Consider the following 27,262-nt stretch of genomic DNA (forward strand, 5'->3'; position numbering starts at 1 on the left):
CTGCGTTCTCTCGGAAATAGGTGCTCTGGTGAGTCGTTTGACTTTTAACAATATTTATGGTATAGATTATGTGCTCCTTTCTAGTTCGCACAACGTTCCCCATGGACAAAAACAATAGATTAGATATGGCCTCGTACACAACAATTCCACTTGCTCGGTTAGACAAGGCTGCAACTTGTACTTTGTCGAATAACTACCAACATTGAAGATTGAATACTACTAGTAGTACATGGATTGTACAGGGTAAAATACCTCGGGGGAAGGTGGATCCCACATAAACCTTCCAAGGTTAGTGCATATTATTGTTTTTCAGCATGTTGAACTTCTCGTTTTTGTCATTTTAGTGAGTTACATATCACTGATAGCATACGGAGTACATTGTATTGCATATTGCTGTCAGGATTTTCTATGCATACCTATCGGATTTCAGGGCTTGATGGATTTGTTTTAGTGCTCATCCCTTAACCATTTTTGATCACACACGTGGACACGTGCCCCGGTGGCGATGCCCCTGAGTAGTATTACATAATCATAATCATTGCGACCCGGCCCGCCTGCCCCTAGTTCAGCATCACAGCCCTAGAGAATTGTCCTTTTCTAATCTTAGGTGGCCCACAGTAAATATATGTTGAACGGTGGGGAATCCAGATTGCGGATCAAAAGCTGAAATGAGGGTACATAATTCGTACGGAGTAAGATGAGCATGTTCAGGCTATTTATCCCATATGGGTTTACAAAATCAGTTCAAAGGTGGCTTCTAAGCCAAGCCATGCATCCATAACCACCCCATCCGATAGGTTCTGTCAATGTGGTTCAGCTAAGCCTCAGCTAATTTTTCAGTTACGCTTTGGGATGCATCTACTCCGTACTATGTATGTACTACTATTAAATACTCGATACATCACTAGCGCGAACTGATCGGCAGGATTAAGATGGAAAAAAAACTTACTCTGTACGGGGGTGGAGAGATGACCCATTCTGGCTGACAACATAAAAGGGGCCTTCCAGCCCAGTTGCGCGGGGGATTGTCGATTTTTTCTTTGGTATTTCTCACGTACCACGCCTGTTGCTCGGCCTTTTCATTATGGGCAATACCACCAGCATTGCCGCTGGACGTGACTGTCTGACATCCGCCGTCGGGGGCGTTGCCGCTCATGTCGCGTTCCAAGATGCGCTTCTTTACCAGGCTACTGCGGTTGAGCCGTACAACTTGAATATCCCGGTCACCCCGGTGGCAGTCACGTTTCCTCAATCAGCGGATGAAGTAGCTGCTGTAGTTAAATGTGCCTCTGACTATGACTACAAGGTGCAGGCTCGCAGTGGAGGCCATAGTTTTGGCAATTTTGGTATGACTGTTGATGATGGTAGTTCAGCTGCCCAAGCATTTAGCCGACTAATTCGTACTTGGTTCTAGGCCTTGGTGGACAAAATGGTGCCATCGTAATCGATATGAAGCACTTCTCGCAATTCTCCATGGACGAGTCAACATTCATTGCAACTATCGGTCCCGGAACAACCCTAGGCAACCTCGACACCGAGCTTTACAATGCGGGCAAAAGAGCAATGGCACACGGTATTTGTCCTTCCATTCGGACAGGTGGCCACCTGACGGTGGGGGGTTTGGGCCCGACAGCGCGCCAGTGGGGTCTGGCGCTTGACCATGTGGAGGAAGTCGAGGTGGTTTTGGCGAACTCGAGTATTATACGGGCATCAGATACTCAGAACCAGGATGTTTTCTTCGCCATCAAAGGCGCTGCTGCTAGCTTCGGCATCGTTACAGAGTTCAAAGTGCGCACGGAGGAGGCGCCTGGCCTGGCCGTTCAATATTCGTTCACGTTCAATCTGGGAACTCCTGCCGCGAAGGCGAAACTTGTCAAAGATTGGCAAGCATATATTGCCCAGGAGAACCTTACCTGGAAGTTTTACTCCAACATGGTCATCGTGGACGACCAGATCATTCTCGAAGGTATTTTCTTCGGCTCAAAAGCGGAGTACGACAAGCTCGACCTGGAGAAGAAATTTCCTACCAGCGAGCCTGGCACTGTGCTAGTTCTGACGGATTGGCTGGGGATGATCGGGCATGGACTGGAAGATACCATTCTGAAACTGGTCGGAGACTCTCCGACATGGTTTTACGCCAAGTCACTCGGATTCACCCCCAGCACGCTAGTTTCTGACTCCGCTATCGACGACTTCTTCGATTACATCCACAAAACCAATGCTGGCACTTTGGCCTGGTTTGTCACCCTCAGCCTGGAGGGTGGAGCTATCAACGCCGTGCCCAAAGATGCCACAGCCTATGGTCACCGCGATGTGCTTTTCTGGGTCCAAATATTCGTAGTCAACCCGCTTGGTCCGATCTCAAAGACCACATATGACTTTACCAATGGTCTTTATGATATTCTGGCTCAGGCAGTGCCAGAGAGTGCGGGACACGCCTATCTCGGATGTCCAGACCCTAAGATGCCAGATGCCCAACGTGCGTACTGGCGTGGCAACCTTCCAAGATTGGAAGAGCTCAAGGAAGACTTAGATCCAAAGGACATCTTCCACAATCCGCAGGGTGTTCAGGTTGCCTCCTGAGACTTCTTGGCCCTCATAAAGCGGCGGCACCTCGATCGGGAAAATCGCGGCCGCGGCCTGAAATCTAGTTCATAGTGATACATATATATGGAAAGCTACATACGACAGTCTGCACGGTCTACTTTCAGACTTGGGATATATAAAGCGCTGGCTTCACCTCGTTAAAAGAACTTCAATTTCAATTGCGAGCTATATAAACCGCTTTCATTCTCTCAAAACAATGAGCGAACTATACGCATAGGAGCAGCTTTGAACCAAGCACCCCAAGTGGGATATTCGACTCTTGGTGGAAGGTCCACATCGAGAGCAGAGTCCCTTATAAAGCTGTCAATGTCCAACTTCCCAATTGGGATGAACCAGCCTCCACGGTCGAGATTGGGGTCTTTATTCCACCTGGTGTAAAGAAGCCAGAAGGCGAAAAGTAGTATCACAAGTGGCGCAGCAAGATAGTTCATGAAAAACGTCTCTGCATCTTTTGAAGCCACAGAGACATAAAATTCCGCGATGAGACACAAGATGTTGAGACCTAGACCGATATAGCTCCCAACCACACCGAAGGGGGCGGAATAGGTAAGCTCCTGTACGGTGCGCCCGTTGTGTGACCAAGCGGAACGGAAGCGGATATGGGCAAGGCAGATGCTTCCCCAGATGAAGAAGTCAGAGATACCAGACAAGGCAAGAAGCCAGTCAAAAATAGTGCTTCCAGATGGTGCCTCATTGATAAAGGCGAGCAAACCAAAAGCAATCTGCAGAATAATACAGTAAAGAGGCCGACCCCCCTTGTCAATAAATGCCATAAATCTGGGTGCCATTCCACGTGAAGCGAGAGCCTGGATAGTGCGGCTTGAGCCATATGTCGCGGAGTTGGCGACACTAATGACCGAAATAGTAATGATTGCATTCATGACAGAGGGCAACCCAGAGATACCGGCATTCTTGATTGATACGACAAATGGAGAAGCCTTTGTATTGGCGCCAGATGCCCCAAGAAGCCAGTCGGCGTTGGAAGGCACAATCAGGCCAACTATAAAGGTACCCAGGACATAGAAGATCATGATGCGCCAGAAAACCTGCTTGGATGCTTTGGGGATAGACTTCGCAGGGTTTGCTGCCTCTGCAGCAGCAAGGCCAGCCATTTCTGTGCCACCGAAGGCAAAGGCTGCTGTCACAAAGACCGAACAGAACCCCTTGAAGTCTGTGAATGCACCAGGATCATTCCAGTAACGAGCTCCTATGTAACCCCCTTTTGGGGCTCCACCGCAATCGATCACAATTCCGAGGATAATGAAGCCAATTACAGCAGTGACCTTGATCATTCCTAGCACAAATTCGACTATAGGCTGACGTTAGTATCAATGTATTTTGAAAGAGATATGAATGGTGTGTTACCTTCTCCGTAGCCTCGAACCCCAAAGAACTGGATTGCAGTTAGAGCGACCAGAAAGACTGCCACCCAAATTCCACTGTTCAAGCTTTCACTCCAGTACTGAATTGTTAAACTCGCGGCTGTGAGTTCGAAGGGAAGAATGATGAGCCATCCAATAGCGTAGTCCCAGCCGACAGCGAATCCCCTATTATAAAATGAGTAGTCAGTTTTAGTTGTCCATGGATCTAATACATGAACACGGAAAACGCACCAGGCTGGACTAATAAACCGGACGCAGTATGTGAAAAAGGCTCCGTTCACGGGATATAGTACGGCCAATTCGCCCAGGGCCTGGATTGTAAGAAGAAGCATTCCTCCAACGATCAAGTAGCATAGTAACAAAGCTCCAGGCCCGCCCTCGCGGAGAGCAGACCCCGTACTAACGAAAAGGCCAGCTCCAATAGCGCCACCTTGCTGGAATTAGTATCAGAAGAAAAGGAAGAACTGCCAAAGGACACATACCAACAGCGATCATCTGCATATGGCGGTTCTTCAGATTCCGCTTCAGCGGGTTGATTTCACCGACCTGCAAATCATCATGAGCTGAAGGGAGACTTTCAGCTGGCTCCACGGTAGTGGCTGCTTTCTTCTCGACGTCTGAGTCCATTGCGGTCATGTTTTTGGATTTTACACCAACGCACTAGGCAAGAAAACTTATCAACAGCGAGTGCAACTTATATGAAAGTCCAGCCCAGATACCCGTTGACTTGCATCCCGTCTATGATAAGCAATGCACTGAGCCAGATTATTGCTCGGTAGCCTGTGGCGTACCCAGGAGGTTTCTTTAGATGCGATCAGACGGCAAGGTGAAGATAAGACTTTCTGTATTTCTTAGAACCTTGATATGGGCAATCGTAGCCAATCATGTTGAGAGCCCAGAGATATTGTTTAAGCTTAGCTGACACGCTTCACTTGGCAGCAGTTGATATTTCCCCTATTCTGCGGGTCCGATTCGCTATCCCGGTGTTGCTTGCTTGAAATCGCTCATCTGTTCTAGGAACTCGGGGCAGAACTAGTTGCACGCCAATGTTAAGACCGTAGATAAGCCCGCCTTGACCTCCAAACAACCAAAAGTGGCGGGAGTGGGGTTGAGGTGCTCAATTCTCGCGTCGCGAAATGTCGAACCTAATTTCCACTTGGAGTGTCTGTGTTTATCGGGCAGATGGCATAGTTCATATAGAAATCCGAATCTAACGGAGAATTGAAATGGGGTTTAGATTGAATTGAACCAGGTCAGTGTGCATATCGTGCACCATTTGCAAAGTCATTGGGCGTGCTCGAAAAGGAATCTTTTTCCTGCTGACATGTCTGGCTGAAAGTCCCGAAGTCGATAATATCATACTGGGCTGCGATGAACGGATTTCTCTTATCATGCGCCAATATGCTTTTGGCGAAAGGAACAGATACACATGAAATACTCGTTTATTGCCCGGGCGCTGGAGATCGGCGGTGCGTCCCTATCTAGGAAAGAAATACCGACTGCCTTTAGAACTGGAAAGACCCGATATGGATCGAACGTACTTGTTTCATTGTGCACGGCATGGATTGCCATAGTAACCAGCATCCCAAGGAGACATTTGTATCGAAAGATAGCCTTTCATGTGTGATCAATGTATTGAACAGTTGCTGAAATATGGAGTCCAAAAGCTTGTGTTGAACGAGCTTCTGGGATAGACGAGCCCTTGCCTCCAACCTACATTGCCATGCTGTTCTGCTTATCCCAGTGCAAGCCACGGAGATGGCCATGGTTGCCTTCAAGTATCACTGGCAATTACTCGCGCCACATGATCTGCAATGTTATACTCCGTTACCGCGCGAATTCGGTTGGTCATAAAACCAGGGAAGAGTCCTGTGGCAGCTGTTAGTCAACACCACTACTGGACGTCATAAGAAGCTCTCACCCATTATTTTCATCACAGCATACATAGAATACTCTTTGAATATGCCCATTTCACGCTTGCTGTTCTGGGTCTTTTGTGCAAATTCCAAAATTTCGTTGACGTGTGGCTGACGCAAATTCACATACTGTGAAGCGGCTGCATTGATCGCATTCTTCTGGGCCGTTGGTATTACCTCGTCCCGATGTGTATCGCCCTTGTGAAGATAATGAGCCAAAAGCAAAGCAAAAGCTTCAACATCCTCCAATGCTTGCGAGGAACCTTGACCAGAGCTTGGAGGTAGCGCATGTGCTGCATCTCCTACGAGAACGACACCATCTCGCTCCCACGTCGGAAGTGCAGGTGAAGTCCATGTTGGATACATGTTTTCAACCCGAAGGGATTGAATTATCTTTTTCACAACAGGCTCCTTCCAATTAGCATGTCTCTCACGCAGTTGCCTAGTCACGTCGACCATGTCGAGGGTTTTGCGATCAGGACATCTTTCGATCTCGTAGGTTGACCACCAAGCAAGGGAGTCTCCTGGTTCAGACACGTGATAAGGCGAGTCCCGGTTAGTAGCAGACACTGAGCTTTCTGAAAAGAAATATCCGAAGAACCCGTTTCCACCAAAGACAAAATTCATGGATCCCGGATCGACGAGATCTTTTACATCTGCGGCAGGGATAAAGCCCCCAACCCCGACGAGGCCTCTGTCGCACAGTTAATTATGAGGCCACACAGAATGGATTCAATAATCGGATTAAGGATTTTCTGTGTTCACTTACTCGTAGTTCGGGGGATATGGATCCTCTTTGGCATTCGGGAAGAGTGCCCGCTTAGCAGTACCTCGGACCCCGTCCGCGCCGATAACCAGATCAGCCTCCACTGGAGGACTGTTGTCGGCAAAGTGAATCAAATTCCTTCCATCAGGTCGGGCAATAACTTGGGTTATTCTTTTGTGGATGATATGGTGGTCTGGAATTCGGCCTCGCAAAGCAGTCCAGAGCGAGTGGCGACTAGTCGCAACCATGTGGGGTTTTCTGTTGTTATTTTTGTTGCTGTTGTTGTCCGAAGAAAAAGTGTTCATCGAAAAAAGGGACCAGCCATTTTTGTTTTTCATGTTGGAAATTGCCGTAACGTATCCCCTGCGGACAACGTCCTTCAACAGCTCTTCGTCGAGGCGTTTCAGTACGTTCAAACCATTGGGGGCAACACCTAGTCCGCCCCCCACGAGTAGCGTCGATGAATGCGTATGTTCCTCTGTTCTTTCATCAGGTGTGATGCTCGGGTTTGTATTATATGCCTCGTAGATAGTGATCTCATGGGATTCATCGGATTTGGTAGGCCGCGGGAGATGCTTTTGCAGCTCCAGGTAAGCTGCACATCCGGCGATCCCAGCGCCAATGATGATAATCTTCATTGTGACGTTCCAGAGAAGAGTGCAGGAGTTTCGGAAAGAATACGAGAATGAAAAGTCGAAAGCGGAGACCCCAAGAATAAATATTTGGCACACTTTTAAGGTTGGTCCAATGTGGGTCACCGCAAAGCTAACCTAATTAAGCTAGGCTGTGCCAAATCCACCAATCACCTGTAACATTCGGGAGCTCTTCATGCCCAGGTGCTTCCAATGTTGCTATACAACGGACCGCGAGCTTTCGACTCGTAGGAATATTTGCCTTAGACAGGAAGGAAGGGGTTTTGTAACGTTTGGTGCCATCCAAGAAGTTTTCATCCTGGTTTCTGGTTTATATATCAGGCATCAAGATATTAAGATATATAATTTTCAATATATACGCATCCATGAAACTATCTCTTTACACAGCGTATGCAGTTGCCCTAGATCCCCTTCTAAAGGGCATCGAATAGGTCTCCTCTATCGACGAATGTATTAGATGGAAGCGATGACTAGAAATAGGATGGTGGTTCAGAAGTTATGGTGTTTCGAAAAGGAAGGCGCGACACACAAATTGTAAAGAGGAAGCCACAACACACATGGAAAGATGAATATCTCCAGATGTCCGTATCTCTACACGCTTCCTCTGCCTCTCCTTCACCCCTCCCTACTATCAATCGTCATCCTTGTCAGGTATGTTCCCCATCCCCTTCTATACATAACCTATTCTATCAGACCTGAATCAGTCTAAGTGACCCACTGGAGATGCGTTGACACAAGAACATGTCCAACTGTCGTTTCGATACGACCCGGGGAAAGCCAGTTTGCTAATCGTGATATACTTTTGTAAATGCTCGCCATGTCTGCGGACGATTACAAAGATATTTGCCGGGACGGCTTTGTCTACGGACTTGGCCGCTTCCAAGCAAAGCCCGGCTCGATGGATCGAATCGAAGGTTATCGCGTTCGAAGCATGTTTTTACCAAAACTGTCACGCGAAGGGCAGAAGGTATTCAGGGATGCATTGGTTGCGATTTCCACTGGAGCAAACTCGGCGAAACCAGCAACGAAACCAGCACCGCAGATCAACAGAAGACAAGCACCACCCCGAAAAAGAAGGAAGACCACACGTAAACGGCGTCGCGTGCCTGATGACGCCTCAGAAGCCGCGACCCACGATACGGATCAGCCCCCGGCCACGGCTGCAGTTTCGTCCGGTGCCAGTTGAACCACTATAGGGTGCAGTTCGAAGAGAAGGAATTATGTGGCAATGAGACTGGATTGATGAAGAAGGTCCTCCAAGAAGGAAAGTGCGACCGTGTCCCTGGCCACATTCTGGAGCTGCAAAACCAAATTCATGTGGAATGGCTGGACCAACGTACTCCCGCGCAGCTCTCGACCCTACCTGACTTCGTTATGGCAAAGTACTTCTTGTCTTTTGGCAAACCCAATCCTAAGAACACCACCTTTATCGTTGGCATTCCCCTTGAGCGAGGTAGCGACGTGTATTCTGGGGAAATGATGAAGGCAGCGAGCAATATCGCAGGGCTGCACCACAAGAAGGCCATGGGTCCGAAGACCCATACTCTTTTTATGGGTTGGGATGCCGCTGCTGTGGAAAAGGCCGCCGGTGGACACGCTTCTCAAGAGGAGGAGAGGCTTCAGGACGAAAAGGACGAGCAAAAGAGTAAGCGAGACAAGATGCATGCGGACTATCTCATCGCGCTTTAGCCCAAGGGACAGCTCAAAGCTCTGATGCATCCGACACCTGTTCGTGGCTACATTGTGTATAGCGAATATCTGGACAAGGAACATGCTGAAGATGAGGGCTAGTGTACGCTCGAACTAGGAACGGTGGGGGCAATATGAGCTTTCTAGGCATTTTGCTAGAACATATTCGAAAAAAAAGCAAAGCTTGCAACAATTCCGTTACATACCCATATGAAAGCGGCTAAGAGAGGAATTCCTAAAAAGGAGTTCCAAGGTAAGCTGTAGTGATCTAAGTAACATTTCATATAGATCCTTATCTATTTTGGTGGGCCCGCCAGCCCTGCCGTGCTTCCAGAGTATTAGGCTCAGCTATACCTGATCGCGATATATGTATGTTTGTTGTTTTTCATATTCCATGACCTTTTGCCCTTGTAATAGCTTCTAGTGGCCCATTTATTACAACTTGCTCGGAAACACTCCCAGTTCATAAGATCCTCCCGAGATCTATAAAAAACTTTACAGAACAATAAAACGGTTAAAAACATCCTCCTAATTGAGATAACTTGGTACAAATATATAGGCATCGAAAAATGAGAGCAAATACAATAGCAAAGAAATGCATCGTTTCAGCGTCTGATTACACCAGTAAGTTAAATCCAAGAACAAGGAGTCATAATGGAATACACCATCTACCACTAATCCCGATTCACATGACAACACAGCAAGAGTTTTGCTTCTTGGCCTGGATTCGGTTTTGTTAGTACATTCGGTGGAGGGCAGCATTCGATTTGCATACCTGGGTATAGAACATCTTGCTCTGAGCTGAGAGCCCATCACTCTTCTGAACCAGGGAATCGATCTTCTCACCGCGCTCCAGAACACTTTCGATCTAGAAACAGTTAGCATGTATAATGAGCTCATACAAGCATAACAGCATACCGTCTTGTGAAGGACGATCTTGGTTTCGTCAAGCTCCTGCTGGATCTTCATGATGCTGTCGGCCTGGCCGGGGTCCTGGTACTTGACGATATATTCCTTGAGCTGCGGCAGGGGGCACGCATTCTCGCGCAAAGAGGGGTCGGAGAAGGCAGTGCGTGGGTGTTTGGCAAGGAACTCGTCCACAATCTTGCCCAAGAGCTGATGGGCCACTAGGGCAGGGTAGTCCCCATCTGTTACAATAACACCGGCAACACCCTCTGTCCGTCCATAGGCATGGAATGTGTAGGCCTTCTCCTCAATATCCTGTCGTTGGCCTGGCTTCGTCTTCTCGGCGACCGTTCGGTTGAAGAGCATCAGGAATTCATCGTAGCTGTTAAGCGCTTGGCGGTTAGTGACCTAGCCGTGTCGGACCGAGAGAGGATGGGTGGGCATACTTCTGACGAGTGAAGCGCGAAAAGCTAGTAATAATTAGCGAAACGTTCCAGTCATTTGTAGGGCGCGCATGTGAAACTACCTGCTGAGGTCCTTTTCCCCGCATAGCTGCAGAGCTGGCTGAGTGTCGTTCCGGAAAACCTGCAAGGTTTATAGGTGAGTACCGTATCTAAGCTTATACTAAATCAAATCCAAGCCGCAATGAAACATACGCCCATATAAAGAATCTTCATGGCGACAGCGTGGTTGTCCGCACAAGGACAAGGAGGCAAGTAGGTGTCGGGGGTAGTGGGGCGTTGGGTCGTAGTAGGTGCTTAACAAGGAAATGCTCTGCTTTCAGAGAACCAGGCAACTTCTTTATCGCAGGAGGTCAGCTGTATGATCAACTGAAGTGGCGAAGCAGAATGACAAGTGTTAAGCCTAAAACAGGCTCGTGAGTTGCCGATAACAATGATGCACTGGACCCTCTGCATTGTGGCCTGAGGCACGAGCATTACACCGCTCTTGTCATGCGACCGATTGAGCCCTGCGGGCCTGCCCTATAACTACTTTTGGCTCAGCTTATCCCCTCATTCCCTACGTTCTTTGTTGCTCGGCTCATCACTTCTTGATCATTAGGTCAACATGGACAGCATCGCAGCTACCGAGTCGCAATGGCTGTCACAACTAGCAACCATGCGCCAGGCTATTGCTGATCTGAAGCTCCCCCAAGACCTTCCTCATGACTCAATCAGCTATGGAAGCGATATTGATCTGGACATTGACGACGACTGGTCGTCCCCGGGAACAAATGATGATGTGTGGGATATCATCAGCTCGGACGATGAAACTTCCGACGACCTGGACGACTTGGATGGACTCGACGGACTTCATCTTGCACCAGGGTCCTCTTACAATCGGTTCTGGCTAGAAGACAAGTGCCAGGATTTGGCTATGCGAAACTCAACTATGGATGCGACAGAGCTTGCTCAGCAAGTCATCGCCACGCTGGCTGCTGACAGCAACGACGAGGAGCTACAAATGTCTTTGGCCGAGGTTGTTGGATTCGATGACCTGGATCTGGTGATTGAGCTGATCGCACACCGAGGAGAAATTCTGTCGGACAAGGGACCCCGCTTGGAATCCCAGACAGATGGGCTCATGGCAGGTAGACTCCAAACACGAGCAGAGAGAGAACATGCTCTGCAACAGCGCGACCTCGAACATAAGAGTGCAGCGTTGATGCCGGCCCAAACCCGATCGGAGCCCTCCTACCCGCATGTTTTCAAGCAACACACCTCTGGCAATACACTTTCTGCTAGTGGGAAGAAATATGGGCTGCCTCTGGGTAGCGAGCAGATCGAGGAACCGAAGTACACTGAATTCGCGATCCCAGCATCGAAGGTCGGAACACTTGGAAAGGGCCGGAAACTGGTGGAGATCGCTGAAATGGATGGCCTTTGTCGGGGTACCTTCAAGGGTTACAAAGCCCTTAATCGTATGCAAAGCTTGCTCTACGATGTTGCATACAAAACCAACGAGAATATGCTTATTTGCGCGCCGACTGGCGCGGGTAAAACGGATGCCGCCATGTTGACTGTTCTCAATGCTGTGGGAAAGAACACATCTCCCAATCCGTTGGAAAACCCAGAAGCGACCGAATTCACTGTCCAAGTTGACGACTTTAAGATTGTCTATGTTGCTCCCATGAAGGCTTTGGCTGCTGAGGTGACGGATAAACTCGGGAAACGTTTAGCCTGGCTGGGGATCAAGGTCCGCGAACTGACTGGTGATATGCAGTTGACCAAGCGGGAGATCGTTGATACCCAGGTCATCGTTACTACCCCTGAGAAATGGGATGTCGTAACGCGGAAAAGCACTGGAGACACAGAGCTTGTTCAAAAGGTCCGCCTCCTCATTATTGACGAAGTCCACATGTTGCACGATGAGCGTGGAGCGGTAATCGAATCCTTGGTCGCTCGAACCCAACGTCAGGTCGAAAGCACCCAGTCCTTGATTCGTATCGTTGGTCTATCGGCCACCCTTCCGAACTATACTGATGTGGCGGACTTCTTGAAGGTGAACAAAATGGCCGGCATGTTCTTCTTTGATCAATCTTTCCGACCCGTACCTCTTGAGCAACACTTCATCGGTGTCAAAGGAAAGCCCGGCTCCAAACAATCCCGTGACAACATTGACTCCGTCGCCTATGAGAAGGTTCGCGACATGATGGAGAGAGGCCACCAAGTCATGGTTTTCGTTCACTCGCGCAAAGATACCGTAATGACTGCCAGGATGCTTATGCAGCTAGCCGCGGAGGAGGGCCGAGAGGATTTATTCAGCTGCCATGATCACGAAAACTATTCCAATGCCCTTCGTGACATGAAGCACGCGCGTGCGCGTGAACTGCGTGACCTTTTCGCTAACGGATTTGGAACGCATCATGCCGGAATGACTCGAAGCGACCGAAATCTGATGGAGCGAATGTTCTCAGAAGGTCTAATCAAGGTACTTTGCTGTACTGCCACCTTGGCCTGGGGTGTCAACCTTCCTGCAGCCGCGGTTGTTATCAAAGGTACTCAGTTGTATAACCCCCAAGAGGGTAAATTCATTGACCTGAGCATTCTCGATGTCATGCAAATCTTTGGTCGTGCAGGTCGTCCACAATTCCAGGACACCGGTATTGGATTTATCTGCACTACTCATGACAAGTTGAGCCACTACCTATCTGCTGTGACGGCGCAGCAGCCTATTGAGTCACGCTTCTCTAGTCGACTTGTGGATAACTTAAATGCCGAAATCTCGCTCGGAACAGTCACATCTGTTGCAGAGGCTGTGCAATGGCTTGGCTACTCGTACCTCTATGTGCGCATGAAACGTGAGCCGAGAAACTATGGAATCGAGTTTGCCGAGTTACGCGATGACCCAATGCTGGTCCAAAGGCGGAGGCAGTTGATCTTACAAGCAGCACGGGTGCTACAAAAGAGTCAGATGATCATCTTCAACGATAAGACTGAAGATCTCAAAGCCAAGGATGTTGGTCGCATTGCGAGTCAATACTATGTATTGCAAACCAGTGTCGAGATTTTCAACGACATGATGCGTCCCCGATCTGGTGAGGCAGATGTACTCAAGATGATCAGTATGAGTGGAGAATTCGACAACATCCAATCTAGAGACAGCGAGTCGAAAGAGCTTCAGCGACTGCGCGATGAAGTTGCACAGACTGAAGTTGCCGGAGGAAACGACACGCCACACGCAAAGACAAACCTCTTGTTGCAAGCCTATATCTCTCGCGCCAAGATTGAAGACTTTGCTTTAGCCTCCGATACTGGATATGTTGCCCAAAACGCGGCACGTATCTGCCGTGCTCTTTTCATGATTGCGTTGAATCGTCGCTGGGGCTATCAATGTCAGGTTCTGTTGTCTCTTTGCAAGTCCATTGAGAAACAGATCTGGCCCTTTGATCACCCCTTCCGTCAGTTCGACTTGCCCCAGCCGATCCTACGTAACCTTGACGAAAAGCTTCCAACTACTTCCATCGAGTCGATGAAAGAAATGGAGCCTGCGGAGATTGGTCAACTTGTTCATAACCACCGCATGGGCAACACATTGTCCAAGCTCCTGGACAATTTCCCAACTCTGAGTGTTGAGACCGAGATTGCTCCCCTTAACCGCGACGTGCTTCGTATTCGCCTTTCCATCTACCCTGAGTTCACCTGGAATGATCGTCACCACGGAGCATCCGAATCCTTCTGGGTATGGGTCGAGAACTCGGAAACATCTGAAATCTATCATCACGAGTACTTCATCCTAAGCCGGAAGAAGCTTTATGCTGATCATGAGCTCAACTTCACTATTCCGCTTTCTGATCCCCTTCCCAGCCAAATCTACATTCGTGTGATATCTGATCGCTGGCTGGGTGCTGAAACCGTTAGCCCGGTTTCTTTCCAGCACCTCATTCGCCCGGACACTGAAAGCGTGTATACGGATCTACTCAATCTCCAGCCACTTCCTATATCGGCTCTTAAGAATCCCATTCTCGAGGAAGTGTATGGGCAACGCTTCCAATTCTTCAACCCTATGCAAACACAGATCTTCCATCTCCTTTACCACACACCAGCCAACGTTCTCCTTGGTTCTCCCACTGGTAGTGGAAAGACTGTTGCAGCTGAGCTGGCAATGTGGTGGGCCTTCCGTGAGAAGCCCGGCTCCAAGGTTGTCTACATTGCACCCATGAAGGCCTTGGTTCGTGAACGAGTTCAAGATTGGCGTAAGCGCCTCACCAGGCAGATGGGTTTGAAGCTTGTTGAGTTGACCGGTGACAATACACCTGACACACGTACGATTCGGGATGCCGATATCATTATCACCACACCTGAGAAATGGGACGGTATCTCACGTAGTTGGCAGACCCGTGACTACGTCAGGAAAGTGAGCCTGGTGATCATTGACGAAATTCACTTGCTTGGCGGTGATCGAGGTCCCATTTTGGAAATCATTGTTTCCCGAATGAACTATATCGCTTCCCAATCAAAAGGATCCGTTCGACTGATGGGCATGTCCACTGCCTGTGCCAATGCTTCTGATCTGGCCAACTGGCTTGGTGTCAAAGATGGTCTGTATAACTTCCGTCATTCAGTTCGCCCGGTTCCCCTCGAGATTTTCATCGATGGGTTCCCTGAACAGCGTGGTTTCTGCCCCTTGATGCAGTCGATGAATCGCCCAACTTTCCTCGCGATCAAGAACCACTCACCAGAGAAGCCAGTCATTGTCTTCGTTGCTTCTCGCCGACAAACTCGCCTGACTGCTAAGGATTTGATCAATTACTGCGGTATGGAGGACAATCCTCGTCGATTTGTGCGAATGTCTGAAGATGATCTGGAGTTGAACCTTGCGCGAGTGAAAGATGATGCCTTAAGAGAAGCCCTCAACTTTGGTATTGGTTTGCATCATGCTGGTTTGGTTGAATCCGATCGTCAGCTGGCAGAAGAACTCTTTGCCAACAACAAGATCCAAGTTCTTGTGGCGACTAGTACTCTTGCATGGGGTGTCAACCTTCCAGCGCATCTTGTGGTGGTCAAAGGCACACAGTTCTTCGATGCAAAGATCGAAGGTTATCGGGACATGGACTTGACTGATGTTCTGCAAATGCTCGGTCGTGCCGGTCGCCCACAGTTCGACACCTCCGGTATTGCGCGCATCTTCACCCAGGACTCAAAGAAGGCTTTCTACAAGCACTTCCTCCACACCGGTTTCCCTGTCGAGTCGACCTTGCACAAGGTTCTCGACAACCATCTTGGCGCTGAGGTATCTGCTGGAACTATTGGGACGCAACAAGATGCATTGGACTACTTGACTTGGACATTCTTCTTCCGTCGATTGCACAAGAATCCCTCATACTACGGCCTCGAGATCTCTGCAGAAGAACAAAACACCATGGCAGCTCAGGCCACAGCTCAAGATTTCATGGTTGAATTGGTTGGAAAGTCGCTCAATGATCTCGCAGAATCGTCCTGTGTTCTCGTGGACTCGGCCACCGGGGAGGTCGACTCTACTCCCTTCGGCAAGATCATGAGTTACTACTACCTATCCCACAAGACGATCCGATTCCTCGTCTCCCATGCCAAGCGTGACCCATCTTTCCAAGATGTCTTGAGCTGGATGTGTTCCGCAACCGAATTCGACGAGCTGCCTGTCAGACATAATGAAGATCTGATAAATGCTGAGTTGGCCCAGAACTTGCCGCTGTCTATTGACTGCATGGGCGATGCGCCCCTCTGGGACCCACATACCAAGGCGTTCCTCCTCCTGCAGGCCTACATGTCGCGGATCGATCTTCCCATCACTGATTATGTTGGCGATCAGACATCTGTGCTCGATCAAGGCATTCGTATCATCCAGGCCTCAATCGATGTTATGGCTGAACTGGGGTATATTCCTGCGTGTCAGATGCTCATGACTCTTCTCCAGTGCATCAAGTCGGCACGCTGGCCTGAAGACCACCCGTTGTCGATTCTGCCCGGCGTTCCGACCGAAAAGCCACCCAGTGGTCTCCCGGGAACTCTTGTATCGCTCTCGTCACAGCCTGCTGGTGCAGTTGCTGCTCTGGTCAAGAAATTAAACCTTCCATTCAACTTTACTCGCATTACGTCCCAGCTGCCTCATCTGTCGGTCTCGGTTGCTAGTGTTTCTGCTAAGGGTGTTGCTGTGTCTCTGACACGGCGTAACCAGCCCATAACACCTGAATGCAAGGTCTACACCCCTCGATTCCCCAAGCCACAGACGGAGGGCTTCTTCTTGATTATTTGCAGTGCTCTGCCCAATGGCATGGATGGTGAATTACTTGGCCTGAAGCGTGTGTCTTGGCCACCAGTATCTAAGCGCAACGGTAACGGCAATGGCAAGGGCAAGGGCAATTACGGCGCTGGTTCCAGTCGCGGAGGGCCTGCCAACGATAACAAGGGCGGCCTATTGACTGTTCGCTCCAACATTAAATTCCCCGAAGGCATTCTCGCGGAGTCTACGAGCACCAGTACAGCTCGGGTCAATATCAGAGTCATCAGTGACTCGTACGTCGGGATGGCGTGGACCGTCTCCAATGTCGAAGTTAATTTGGATACTGGCATCGAGACGCAGATTGTGGCGGAGTCCAGCGTTCCTACCAAGGACTAAAAGCAGATTCTCAAACTACATATTGACCGATAAATTTACGTAAATACATACATGCATGGATCCCCAGTCATCACAAATAAATAGAGAACCACTTCTTCAGCGCTTCAAACCTCCCCTCCTGAGTTTCAAATGAATCAATGACCCTCGTCCTCCCACCCATATTCAACTTGACAACGTTGTTAACCATCATAATCTTCCCAGCAACAAAGATATCATCCGTTTTCTCCAACACCTCTCCCTCCAACAAAGGCAATCCCGCCGTCTCCCCATTTCGAATGAACTTGACCACGACGAAACTGCGTTTTTGCACAGCGTCCCAACTGGTGAATCGATTTATCACTTCGAAATCATCCTGGAAAAACTCCAGTTCCGCAAACGAATAGAAGGAATTCCACGGCTTGTCCGCAGCATTGCGATATTGATATATCCAGACCTTCTGCCCTTTGCGCGTCTGCTTCGGCATATTGTCGTAAATTAATCTCACTTCTTGTGATCCCAGGTTCTTCGTTACCTGTCCCGAGATCAGCGGCAGAGGACTTGTTGGCCCGTCTCCACCGAACGCTGCGTCCAAATGGTACTCTGCGCCGCTAGGTAGACGGACGATGTTGACGATGTGTGTCCTTTTTTCACCGTTTAGTCGTTGTGCTCTCGTGGTAACGTAATTTCTAGCCACTGGTTTTGTGGCCTTGGATGATACTCTTACCAGCCCTTGAATTCGCCTTGTGGTATACCATCTATCCGCTCTCGATTCCGAACGCCAGTCATGTATACTGAGAATCCTAGGCCGCGCAGCACGTGATGGAAGAAAATGCTGACTTCCAAACAGTAGCCTCCTCGACAGGAGGGGGTTGTGTCGTCGCATCCGATGACTTTGGTGTAGATTTTGCCGGGTTGGATCTCCGCTAGTTGGGTAGCGGAATAATGGCACGTCAGGTTGTCATATGGAAATCGAGTGATCTGACACCGGAAGAGATCTTTCAATGCTTCTTCGGTTTTGGGGAATGTGTCTGGCTCGTTGATATATTGTGCATATTGATCTGGTAGAGCGATGTAGTTCAAATACTTGGTTAATTGCACCGGTGTATAGGCGGAGGCCAGTTCTGGGATGTCCATTTTGTCGATTCTCTGGCAAAAGATGTAATGGTTTTGTTTGTTCTATTTAAATGTGTATCTATTGTCTCCGTGACTCATACCCGAAAGGGACATGGGCAGTGCCAAGATAGATGAAGAGTCAACAAAATGGAATTGAGTTGATGTAAATTCGTCATTTGGAGCTGTGATTGAGCGAAATTTTACAATGATTGGCCTAGGTGCTCTGTTTAGTCTACACTTACTACAACAAGTAAGTGCATGCGAGATGTAGTGAACTAAAAATAAAACGCGGACCATGAATAATATGAGCCATCCAAGGCATGGATTAGGATGTTGTAAAAAGTATGAAGACCATATGTAGAAAACAAAAGATATGTATAGACAAAGTATGATAGAATGAGAAGTGGCAAAGGGGAATCAGGTATGAAAAGAAAAAAAAAGCTAAGAAAAGAAGAAAAGAATGGCGCAGTAGAATGTCACAGACACTCTATCCGCAACTCCTGCGAGACACCAGGTCGATGCCCCCGGTGAGCATCTGTAATCTGCGGTGTCAGAGGTCTTCTCTGCACAACCCGCTCCTCGGGGTTCAAATGATCGATCCTCATGCCGATGGGAACCAGAACCTGCCGCTTTGCCCGCGAGACAGAGACAGTGCGTGCCATTGAGATCTCAACCTTGGGGATAGGACGTCGAGGCTCGGGCGCAAGCTCAGGCTCGGGCTCGGGCTCCTGTTCAGCGGTATCAAGGGTCTCAACTGCATCCGCGAATGGCATGCGCGTGGAATCTGCTGGCGATACGCCGGATCTAGGACCAGTTGAGGCCGATGATGGGGACATGATTCGGTCAATCTTGTTCTGGGTCGGGTTTAATGCTGAAGGAGAGCTGTGAGATGGACTGCTAGATAGCATGTCCTTTGCGGGTGGTTGGGGTCGGTCTTCAGTTTGAACTGTAAGACGCGGTCGCACTGACTCGGTGGTTCTGTGGTGATTCGATGTCTTATTGGGCTGATGTGGTGCGGTCTTGTTTTGTGGTGAAGTATCCCGAGGCTGTTTTTCTATGGCTCGCGGCAGCGAATCCTTTCTCGGCTGTGGATGAATCCAGGGCTGAGCAACCGGCTTTGTTGCAACAGTATTGTGCCCTTGGACGCTCTGTTGTGGCCGGGTCTTCTGTGGGGATGGTGTTTTCCTTTCTGCCCGAGCAATCTTCTGTGATTGAGTAGATGTAGTCTGTGGTTCCGGCTTGATAGCAGGAAGAGGCTTGTCATAACTACTGGAGGACTGCGGGGTATTGGAACGCTCAGAGAAAAGCTTCGGAATGACGGGTGACTCGAATGATGAGACACTGTCCATATTTGACCCATGACGGAGCTGTAGCACAGGCATCTTCGATGGGCTATCGGCAGGAAGTGTGTTTGCTCTCACCAGTGGGCTCGGTCCACGGGAGAAATTCTGTGTGCCGAGTATCTGGGCCGCTTTCGAAGGCTGTGAAGCTGGGAATAAGGTGAAGCTTGATTGCGCTGGTGATGTTGCCCGACGTTGGGGCATTGGGGGTGGTGCGGGTGATTTTAGGAAGCCCTATATGAGTGCATCGGTTAGTCCCATATCGGTTTCTGATCGATAAAAGTCCATACATTTGCATCTGGCACGCGAAGATTGTCCAATGTCTTGGCCCTTCTGGCCAGCAGTGAGGGTTTTTGGTTCTTGTTGACGACATTGCTGAACATGACACTGTACCGCTCCATCTGAACGTCTGGGATGTCGACACTCAGTAAGAGACCCTGGGTACTTGGTTCATACTTGGGCGGCTTGCTGCCGAGTGAATAATTCCGACTCCGCTGGGAAGGTTGATCGCTTCGACCAGGCATGTTGTTGGGATCGATCTCGATTTTCGGCCACTCCTCCGTCGAGTTCTTTCTCAGTCTTGCTTTCTGTGGTTTCTCCGGTAGTTTATAGTTGTTGCTTTGTGGCTTGACCGCGCTTTCTTGTGCGCTATCTGGAAGCGATGTAAGCGCATTCTTTGCCTTGAAGAATCCGCCAATCTTCTTCCACTTGCTGGGCTTATGCGCTGAATCTCTTTCTGCAAAGATGGATGTATCAAATCTAGGTGGCGGTAGTGGCTCGTCTTTGTTTAACATGCCAGGACTGCCCAGCGCAATGCCAATCATGTGTTCCTCGGTTTGGGTACGGCCTGATCGAGTATTTTGAATGGCTTCATCTGGTGGCGCGGTTATGCGAAAGTCGAAAGTTGCACCTTGGTCCGGGGTTGGCTTTCTGAACCACCCATCTCCCGTAGAGGGCTGGCTGAAATCCCACTGTCCAATCATGGCGGGCTGACCTGGATACTGTGAGGCCTCAAGAGAGTGAAGGTCATTCCGTGGCAAGGCATCGGTATAGGTCAAAACAGGAAAGGAGATAGTCTCCTTAGGTTGCGTGCGAGACTGAACTGCTGTCACACCCCTTGCCATTTTTTACTAGTATATTGGAATCCAGCCGACATGCGATAGAAAATGAGTGTACAAAGCCAAAAAAATATGTTAGAGAATGATATTAAAACAAAATCGCAGATAAAAAGAAGAGATGGGCCTTCCAGAAGCCCAGCAGAAATGAAGGGAAATAAAACAAATAGCGAGACATCAGGGTATAGCCCAGTATATTAATGAAAAGCAAATGAATTGAGTGGAGCAGTCAAATAACCATGTAAATGAGACAGTCAAATTAATTCCAACACCTCCATCCTAAATCCGCTATAGGTACGCGCCAACAGGTCTTAGTCTGGGACTGAACCAACGAAACACCAGAAACGAGCCCAACACTCGCAACTAGATTCTGTTTTGGAATTTGAGGGGCGTCTCAGCGCTAACATCGAGCCCTTGTGAGATGCTTATTTCCCGTGGGACGAATGAGCGCATCGGTCGCGTATTGATTAGCTCGCTACCACGTTGGAAAAGGGAGCTATGCAGGAGGCGTGTTTCACCCGGCCAAAACTGAGACACGGGCGTTTTATTTTGCGTTTTACCCTTGAATCAGGGGCGTTCGGCACTGGATCACGGAGTAGCATTGAAAGATGTCCACATCTGGTGCACGGTCACGAATATCGAAAATTCTCCGACGACGCATTATAAGTCGCCAATGCGATGTGATGCCAAGCCTGTCTCTGGTTCCAATGGTATGAATCTGCTAAATCATCAAATCATCAAAAGGTTATAATCGTGCCAAGCGCCCAACACACATTCTCTGTGTTGGTGCGCCCCACTCAACGATAATTCCCACACAACGATAATTTTCCACTTTGGCATCAATTTTGTTAGCATTTTATACCATACCACGATGTCGGAACAAATTGAAAATCTCGAAGATCAAATTTTAAAAGCTACCAATGCCTTTCATCTGAATAATAACACTAATATCGCCCAGTTGGCGCGGGAATTCAGCGTTCCATACTAAAGGCTTCGCGCCCGTATTCACGGGCGCGGAAGTAAAACCACTGCTGCCAGCCTAAAAAAGACATTAAACCCAATTTAGGAGAGAGCATTGAAAACCTAGATCGATACCCTACATATTAGCAATATGGGTATATCCCCCTCTCTCATTGAAAAGGCTGCAAATTCAATTCTACGCCGGGCTGGCAGCGATTAGGTGGTGGGCCCTAACTGGGTATACTGCTATATGTAAAGACTACCCCCTGAGATACCCTATATCAACCTAAAAATGGCTGAAAAAGTGAGGCTTGATAGCGAGTAATACGGCCCAATGTTACTTTGGTTTAACAGCCTTCGTACGCTCTTTAAAAAGCATCAATTTCTACCCTATAAGATCTTTAATTGGGATGAAACCGGCTACCAAATTGGCTAAGGAAAGCGGCAAAAGGTGCTTACACCTAATGCTAATTATACCAATCCTACTAGTGGTCAAAAAGAGTCTATTACTAGCATTGAATGTATATCTGCCGATGGTTGGGTTATACTACCTTAGTTTCTACCTAAGGGCTCTTTGTATATAGAGGAGTGGTATAAAAATATCACTACCCCCGATTTCCGGATTAAGCCTACGCCTAATGGCTGGATTGATAATAATACGGCTTTTAAATGGCTTTGTTCTTTTCATGAAGCTACAAAATCTCTGGTTAAAAAAGGCAGGCCAAGGCTGCTTTTAATAGATAATCATAGATCCCATATAACGATCAATTTTATTGAATTTTGCAACCAGCATTTCATTATCCTAGTCTTTTTTTTACCCTATACAACCCATCTCTGCTAACCGCTAGATAGCCAGCCATTCCAATGCTTAAAGCATCATTTTCGTATAGCGAATAATGAAGCTATAATGTGGGGTGGAAGCGCAAGCAAGAAGCGGGATTTTTTTAGGATAATTTAGGGTGTCCGAGAGCAAGCTTTCACCTAAAGAATCATCCGATCTTCATTTAAATCTAGGGGTATTTACCCCCTAGATCCAGAGCTTATTCTCGGTCCTCTACGTTAAAGAGCTCTTAAATCTGAAGGGTCCCCCTTAGGATTCTCACTCCCTCTCCCCCTCCGGAATTCGCAAGCTCAGTCACTAATTCGCCGCTAGATACAATTGAGCGGGTTAATAGGCTTAATGCTAAGCTTATTGATGACGTTAAGCAAATGGAAAACTACTCTCAGAGGGTGAAACGGTATATCCAACGAAGTATAGATGCAACTTCACTTTTATCCTAAGAAAATGCTATACTACGGGCTGAATTAAAGAAGGCCCGTACGTCCAGTTCAATTGCAAATACCCCAAGAAATGGGAAATCGCTTCTTGGGACTAAAGGTAATGTCCTATCACCTATATGTGCAAATAGGAAGATAGTTGACAGGAGAGATGCTGATTCTAAGAAGTTGAAGCGCATACAGGCAAAGCATGCCAAGGAATTGGAAGCTCAACGGCGAGCTCAGGAAGCAAGGGATTTAGTAGAAGCTAAGCATGAAGCTTCAATGGCGGCAAGAGATAGTAATGGTGCAAATTGGTATATAGATACTACTAGTGGTTATATGTAAATAGTGGTTTAAATGCAATTCATCCCATTAAAATTATCGTTGTGTGGGAATTATCGTTGTGTGGGAATTATCGTTGAGTGGGGCGCACCAACACAGAGAATGTGTGTTGGGCGCTTGGCACGATTACACAGAAGAGTCCGTTCTACGAATTAAGCCTCTTACCGCTTTTTTTCTGCTCCCCCTCCTTAACAAACCGAGAAGGGAGGGAAATATCTAGACATCCAAAAAGACTAACTGAGAAGAATAACTGAGAATAATCTGACAATACCACCAAAAAAGACATCTGAAAAGACATCTGAAAAGACTACCATAAAAGACTACTAAAAAAACGACTTGACAAGGCCGCATAGGCGGCCGACTATTCTTGTAGCGGTCAAATCAGAATCAACCCAATGAGGTTCTGAGATTCAGGCACCCAGGCACGTAAATACTGTCGGCGCAGTTACGCCGGTATACCGGAGGATTTATTAATCCTACATGTTTTCGTAATTTATGTTATGTAATCGAGGCTCCATATAAATTGTGTAGAGAGCCGATACAGAAATACAGAGAGTTGAATACCATTGATTGGACCCTACATTTTACAATACGGAATCCACCGACAGTTATGAGCCCAGTTCGCACTGAATAAGACTACTATATCGGTATATAGTATCTAGCACGCAGCTAGAAGTTGTCTTGCAACCCTAAAGCTATACCAAGCTATCATCCCTTGATTCATTGTTTAAAACATTGAAGCATCTAGTAATGGAGGCAGCATTAATCCTCTCCGCTATAAAGGGCGAAAAACTGAAGGATGCACCGTAATAGCTCACCTAGTTTGTAAAGGTGTAGTTATATATAATGCAAAAGAACGTCTAGGACCACTATAACCCGGATACCCTATTAACCGAACGACCCGATACCCTAAAGGAACTAGTGGAACCGGAATACCCTAAGGAGGGTGACGAAAGGAATCGAAGGGTCTAGCGAGATCGAATAGACGTGTATAAAGTGAAGAACGCACGGTGGGAGAAATAAGCAAAGGGACTAAGTGATATAAATGAATATATCCTCACGTATCTTAACCTAATGCACCACCTCGCTCTAATAGAATATCGTACTCCGTATGATAGACTTATATATCTAAAGTCTCGTTTCGTAAGATCGACCGTATATAAGGAGGAGATTCGAATGAACTAGAAGGTGTTTACGATATAGAAGCCGATAGGAGATATCGAGTAATAGCTTTAAAAGTGGAATTCGCTAAGGGAGCAGGCGATTAGCCTTAGTATTAACGATAGAGATGCTAATAGGGACTTCCTATACGCTATGAAAGAAGTACTACTGATCTAGTGGTAAGGTAAATACTAGGAGATTATTATAGATAAAAAGGCGTATGATACTCGAGATCTTCTCGAATCGTTTCGCGTACTAAACCGTGAGATAGGTGTTAAGACTATCACCTCGACCACTCCTCCGAAAGGCGCCTTTTCAACCTAGTAAGGGCACTAGGAAGCAAAGTAAGAAAGGTAAGAGAAGCTTCCTTTTAAAAAGAGAGATTGTCTATATAGGAGATCTGGTTTAAAGTATAAGGTTACCACTTACTAGATTATAAACGAAGCCACCCGACTAGAAGGCTTCATCCTATATAAAGAGAAGCTAGAGAGAGTAAAGAAGGTGCTAGAGAAGGACCTAGGCTAGAAGAAATGGGTTGATAAGGTAGTAGCTAATGCTAAGCCTAAGTAGACTAAGTATGCAAACTAAGTCAGTTTCGTAACCACCTACTAAAGCTAGCACCACGGCTAGCACCACTACTAGCACTAAGGTAAGTCGCTAGGTGAAGCTATATAGATTAGTAAGTATATACTATCTATAGTAAAGGCCGGTGATCTCTCTCTCTATAATCGATAGATTCTTAATACCGGATCAAGCACGCACGTTTATAATAATCGAGATCTATTTATCGACTTTATAGTAGATATTATAGATTTGACAACTAGAGATAGTACCACGTAGGTGCTAGGTAGAGGTAAGGTTCGCCTAATTAGGAGACACCTAGTTAAAGGAAGGATAGAGATTATATTGAGTGATACTCTATACTCACCTAGTTTCCATATAAATCTCGTGTCGTATACGATGCTAAAGAAGAAAGGCGGGCTTTAGTGCTAACGTACGAATTATATACGGGATCTAAATGATAGACCTATCGTCTATATAAACCTATAGGATCAATTCAATCTCTAGATCTTTAACGAACTAGGTGAGGCTCTACCACCACTACAAGCATATACTATATAGCTAGTATAAAGGAGATTAGTGAAACCATAGGAATCAAAAGCTTCCTCCGAGATCTAGCACCGACGCCTTACTTATATTAAACCACGTACTATAGCAAAGCTTACTACTATAGTGGATGGCGTCGTCCTCGAGGATAAAGGAGCGAAATCGACGGAGGAGTAGGAATCACTATACCAAACCTATTATCTTAGGCGAGCACTAAAGCAGATATCACGACGGCCAATTAGACGCACCTTTAGACGATTTAGAAGAGTCTATTTTAACTTAATATAACTACTACCGGCGTATAATAAGCATCGATAGATCTCTCACTTCTATATAGAAGGACCGAGATTCTATTAGATTATAACGCACGAACTAAAGCCTAAATGTTAAGTGGCTATCAACTAGTTTATATAGCTAGCAAGGAATTAGTGGAAGCTGCTAATTAAGGCCTTTCACTATGATAATAAAGTAGCAGCTAGTAAAGTATCGGAGTATAGCTTAATAAGCGATGGTATCCTAATATATTATACTCCACCCGGCCACTCCGAGATAAATGGCTATACCGAGAGATCTAGCGGTATAATCATTACTTATATACGGATACTCACCCTCGAAGGGAAGCTTCCTAAAGATCTATAGCTAGAATTTATAAGCGCCGCCGTATGGTTATTAAACCGTACACTATTATATATTGCTTCCGAGAATAGGTGGTTAATACTATAGGAGGAAGTGAGAAAGGAATTTACGCTAGTAAGGCCGAGGATTAACCTAGTAAATGTTAGGTTGTATAGAAGCCTAGCATACTATAGGATTGAAAAGTAAGTGTAGTTAGATAAGATGAATCCTCGTATAGAGGTTGGCTTCTTGGTTAGATATCTCGCTTCTAACATTTATAAGATCTGGTTTCCACACACTAGTAAGGTGAAGTATATTAGAGATATAGTTATTAATAAAGGCCGTAAGTACTCACCCGAGTATAAGAGATCTTAACTAGTTCCACTACCACTAGTGAGAGAACTAGAAGAGCTCACCGTTGAAGAGATCACCTAGGTGATTAACTATAAGATTACTAGTTAAGAAGAGACTAGTATACCGGAATAAGATAACTAGCAAGATCACGAGGTAGAGGATGATCCCTAAGGTAGAATACGGGAAGTAAGTGACGCCGTTAATATATAACGGGATACCACCCCATTTTAGGGGGTGAATAAGGAAGTATATCTACTAACACCGAGCGCTCTATATATAGCGTAAACGGGTGAAATGCTTTATAAAAAGGATTAGGAAGATCCACCACCGCGTATAGCACTACCGGGTGCTTTTCCGGATGACTAGGACCCACTACCACTAATCACGCCGCCGTAAGAAGCGAGTACTAGTCCTAGTCAGGGGGTGGATATATATGATCAAGATGATCAATTGCTAGCTAGGGACTAGGCCTAGCAGCATGAAAATGAAGCTATTCCCATTGAAGAAGACGAGCTAGAAAGACAGCTCTAGGCAGAATTGCTAGCACTAAGCCTAGCACTAAGTAGGGAGATCACTAGCAATGTAGATGCCGGCAATATACTAAGTGGTCGTCGAACATGTAGAGCAAGACAAGATGATGATTTTATATATACAACCACTATAGTATAGGATGAAGAGCCACCGGCTCTACTATATGCTTTCGTAGCTAGCTTATACGCCGAGAAACCAGGCATTCGACGCCATCGAGACGATCTCCTACCACCACCAAAGTACTAGAAAGATGTTATAAACCATCCGTTTTAGGGAGGCTTTCTTATAGCAATAAGGAAAGAGATCAACTCCTTAAGTGCGAAGGAGACATTTGAAGTGATTAAGAAACCAAGGGACCGAGGAAAGTA

General features: G+C 47.2%; 9 protein-coding genes across 9 annotated transcripts; 4 read left to right on the forward strand and 5 right to left on the reverse strand.

Annotated features, from left to right (window-relative positions):
• The first annotated feature begins 1,049 nt into the window (after positions 1-1,049).
• N7471_005236 (FAD-binding oxidoreductase) lies at positions 1,050-2,669 on the forward strand. The gene is made up of 2 exons (XM_057277955.1): positions 1,050-1,346; positions 1,415-2,669. The coding sequence occupies exons 1-2, from the start codon at positions 1,085-1,087 to the stop codon at positions 2,581-2,583; spliced, it is 1,431 nt and encodes a 476-aa protein (XP_057137565.1). The 5' UTR covers positions 1,050-1,084; the 3' UTR covers positions 2,584-2,669.
• A 126-nt stretch (positions 2,670-2,795) lies between these two features.
• Positions 2,796-4,625, reverse strand: N7471_005237 (Amino acid/polyamine transporter I; the record flags this gene model as incomplete). Its single annotated transcript, XM_057277956.1, has 4 exons — positions 2,796-3,916; positions 3,973-4,154; positions 4,221-4,419; positions 4,472-4,625. The coding sequence occupies 4 exons, from the start codon at positions 4,623-4,625 to the stop codon at positions 2,796-2,798; spliced, it is 1,656 nt and encodes a 551-aa protein (XP_057137566.1).
• A 1,138-nt stretch (positions 4,626-5,763) lies between these two features.
• On the reverse strand, positions 5,764-7,309 carry N7471_005238 (FAD-dependent oxidoreductase; the record flags this gene model as incomplete). The annotated part of the gene is made up of 3 exons (XM_057277957.1): positions 5,764-5,858; positions 5,911-6,599; positions 6,675-7,309. The coding sequence occupies 3 exons, from the start codon at positions 7,307-7,309 to the stop codon at positions 5,764-5,766; spliced, it is 1,419 nt and encodes a 472-aa protein (XP_057137567.1).
• Positions 7,310-8,141: 832 nt separating this feature from the next.
• N7471_005239 (uncharacterized protein) lies at positions 8,142-8,510 on the forward strand (the record flags this gene model as incomplete). Its single annotated transcript, XM_057277958.1, has 1 exon — positions 8,142-8,510. The coding sequence occupies one exon, from the start codon at positions 8,142-8,144 to the stop codon at positions 8,508-8,510; it is 369 nt and encodes a 122-aa protein (XP_057137568.1).
• Positions 8,511-8,566: 56 nt separating this feature from the next.
• N7471_005240 (uncharacterized protein) lies at positions 8,567-9,013 on the forward strand (the record flags this gene model as incomplete). The annotated part of the gene is made up of 1 exon (XM_057277959.1): positions 8,567-9,013. One exon carries the CDS (start codon positions 8,567-8,569, stop codon positions 9,011-9,013), a length of 447 nt encoding a protein of 148 aa, XP_057137569.1.
• A 685-nt stretch (positions 9,014-9,698) lies between these two features.
• Positions 9,699-10,596, reverse strand: N7471_005241 (palmitoyltransferase YKT6; the record flags this gene model as incomplete). Its single annotated transcript, XM_057277960.1, has 6 exons — positions 9,699-9,734; positions 9,789-9,881; positions 9,932-10,301; positions 10,366-10,389; positions 10,446-10,504; positions 10,576-10,596. 6 exons carry the CDS (start codon positions 10,594-10,596, stop codon positions 9,699-9,701), a joined length of 603 nt encoding a protein of 200 aa, XP_057137570.1.
• Positions 10,597-10,987: 391 nt separating this feature from the next.
• N7471_005242 (RNA helicase SLH1) lies at positions 10,988-17,017 on the forward strand (the record flags this gene model as incomplete). The annotated part of the gene is made up of 1 exon (XM_057277961.1): positions 10,988-17,017. One exon carries the CDS (start codon positions 10,988-10,990, stop codon positions 17,015-17,017), a length of 6,030 nt encoding a protein of 2,009 aa, XP_057137571.1.
• Positions 17,018-17,087: 70 nt separating this feature from the next.
• On the reverse strand, positions 17,088-18,130 carry N7471_005243 (uncharacterized protein; the record flags this gene model as incomplete). The annotated part of the gene is made up of 2 exons (XM_057277962.1): positions 17,088-17,637; positions 17,721-18,130. 2 exons carry the CDS (start codon positions 18,128-18,130, stop codon positions 17,088-17,090), a joined length of 960 nt encoding a protein of 319 aa, XP_057137572.1.
• A 455-nt stretch (positions 18,131-18,585) lies between these two features.
• Positions 18,586-20,573, reverse strand: N7471_005244 (uncharacterized protein; the record flags this gene model as incomplete). The annotated part of the gene is made up of 2 exons (XM_057277963.1): positions 18,586-19,683; positions 19,740-20,573. The coding sequence occupies 2 exons, from the start codon at positions 20,571-20,573 to the stop codon at positions 18,586-18,588; spliced, it is 1,932 nt and encodes a 643-aa protein (XP_057137573.1).
• Positions 20,574-27,262: the final 6,689 nt, after the last annotated feature.

Source organism: Penicillium samsonianum (assembly GCF_028829775.1).
Source record: "Penicillium samsonianum strain IBT 33392 chromosome Unknown utg000003l_segment0_segment0, whole genome shotgun sequence".
In the NCBI taxonomy this organism is placed as follows: domain Eukaryota; kingdom Fungi; phylum Ascomycota; class Eurotiomycetes; order Eurotiales; family Aspergillaceae; genus Penicillium; species Penicillium samsonianum.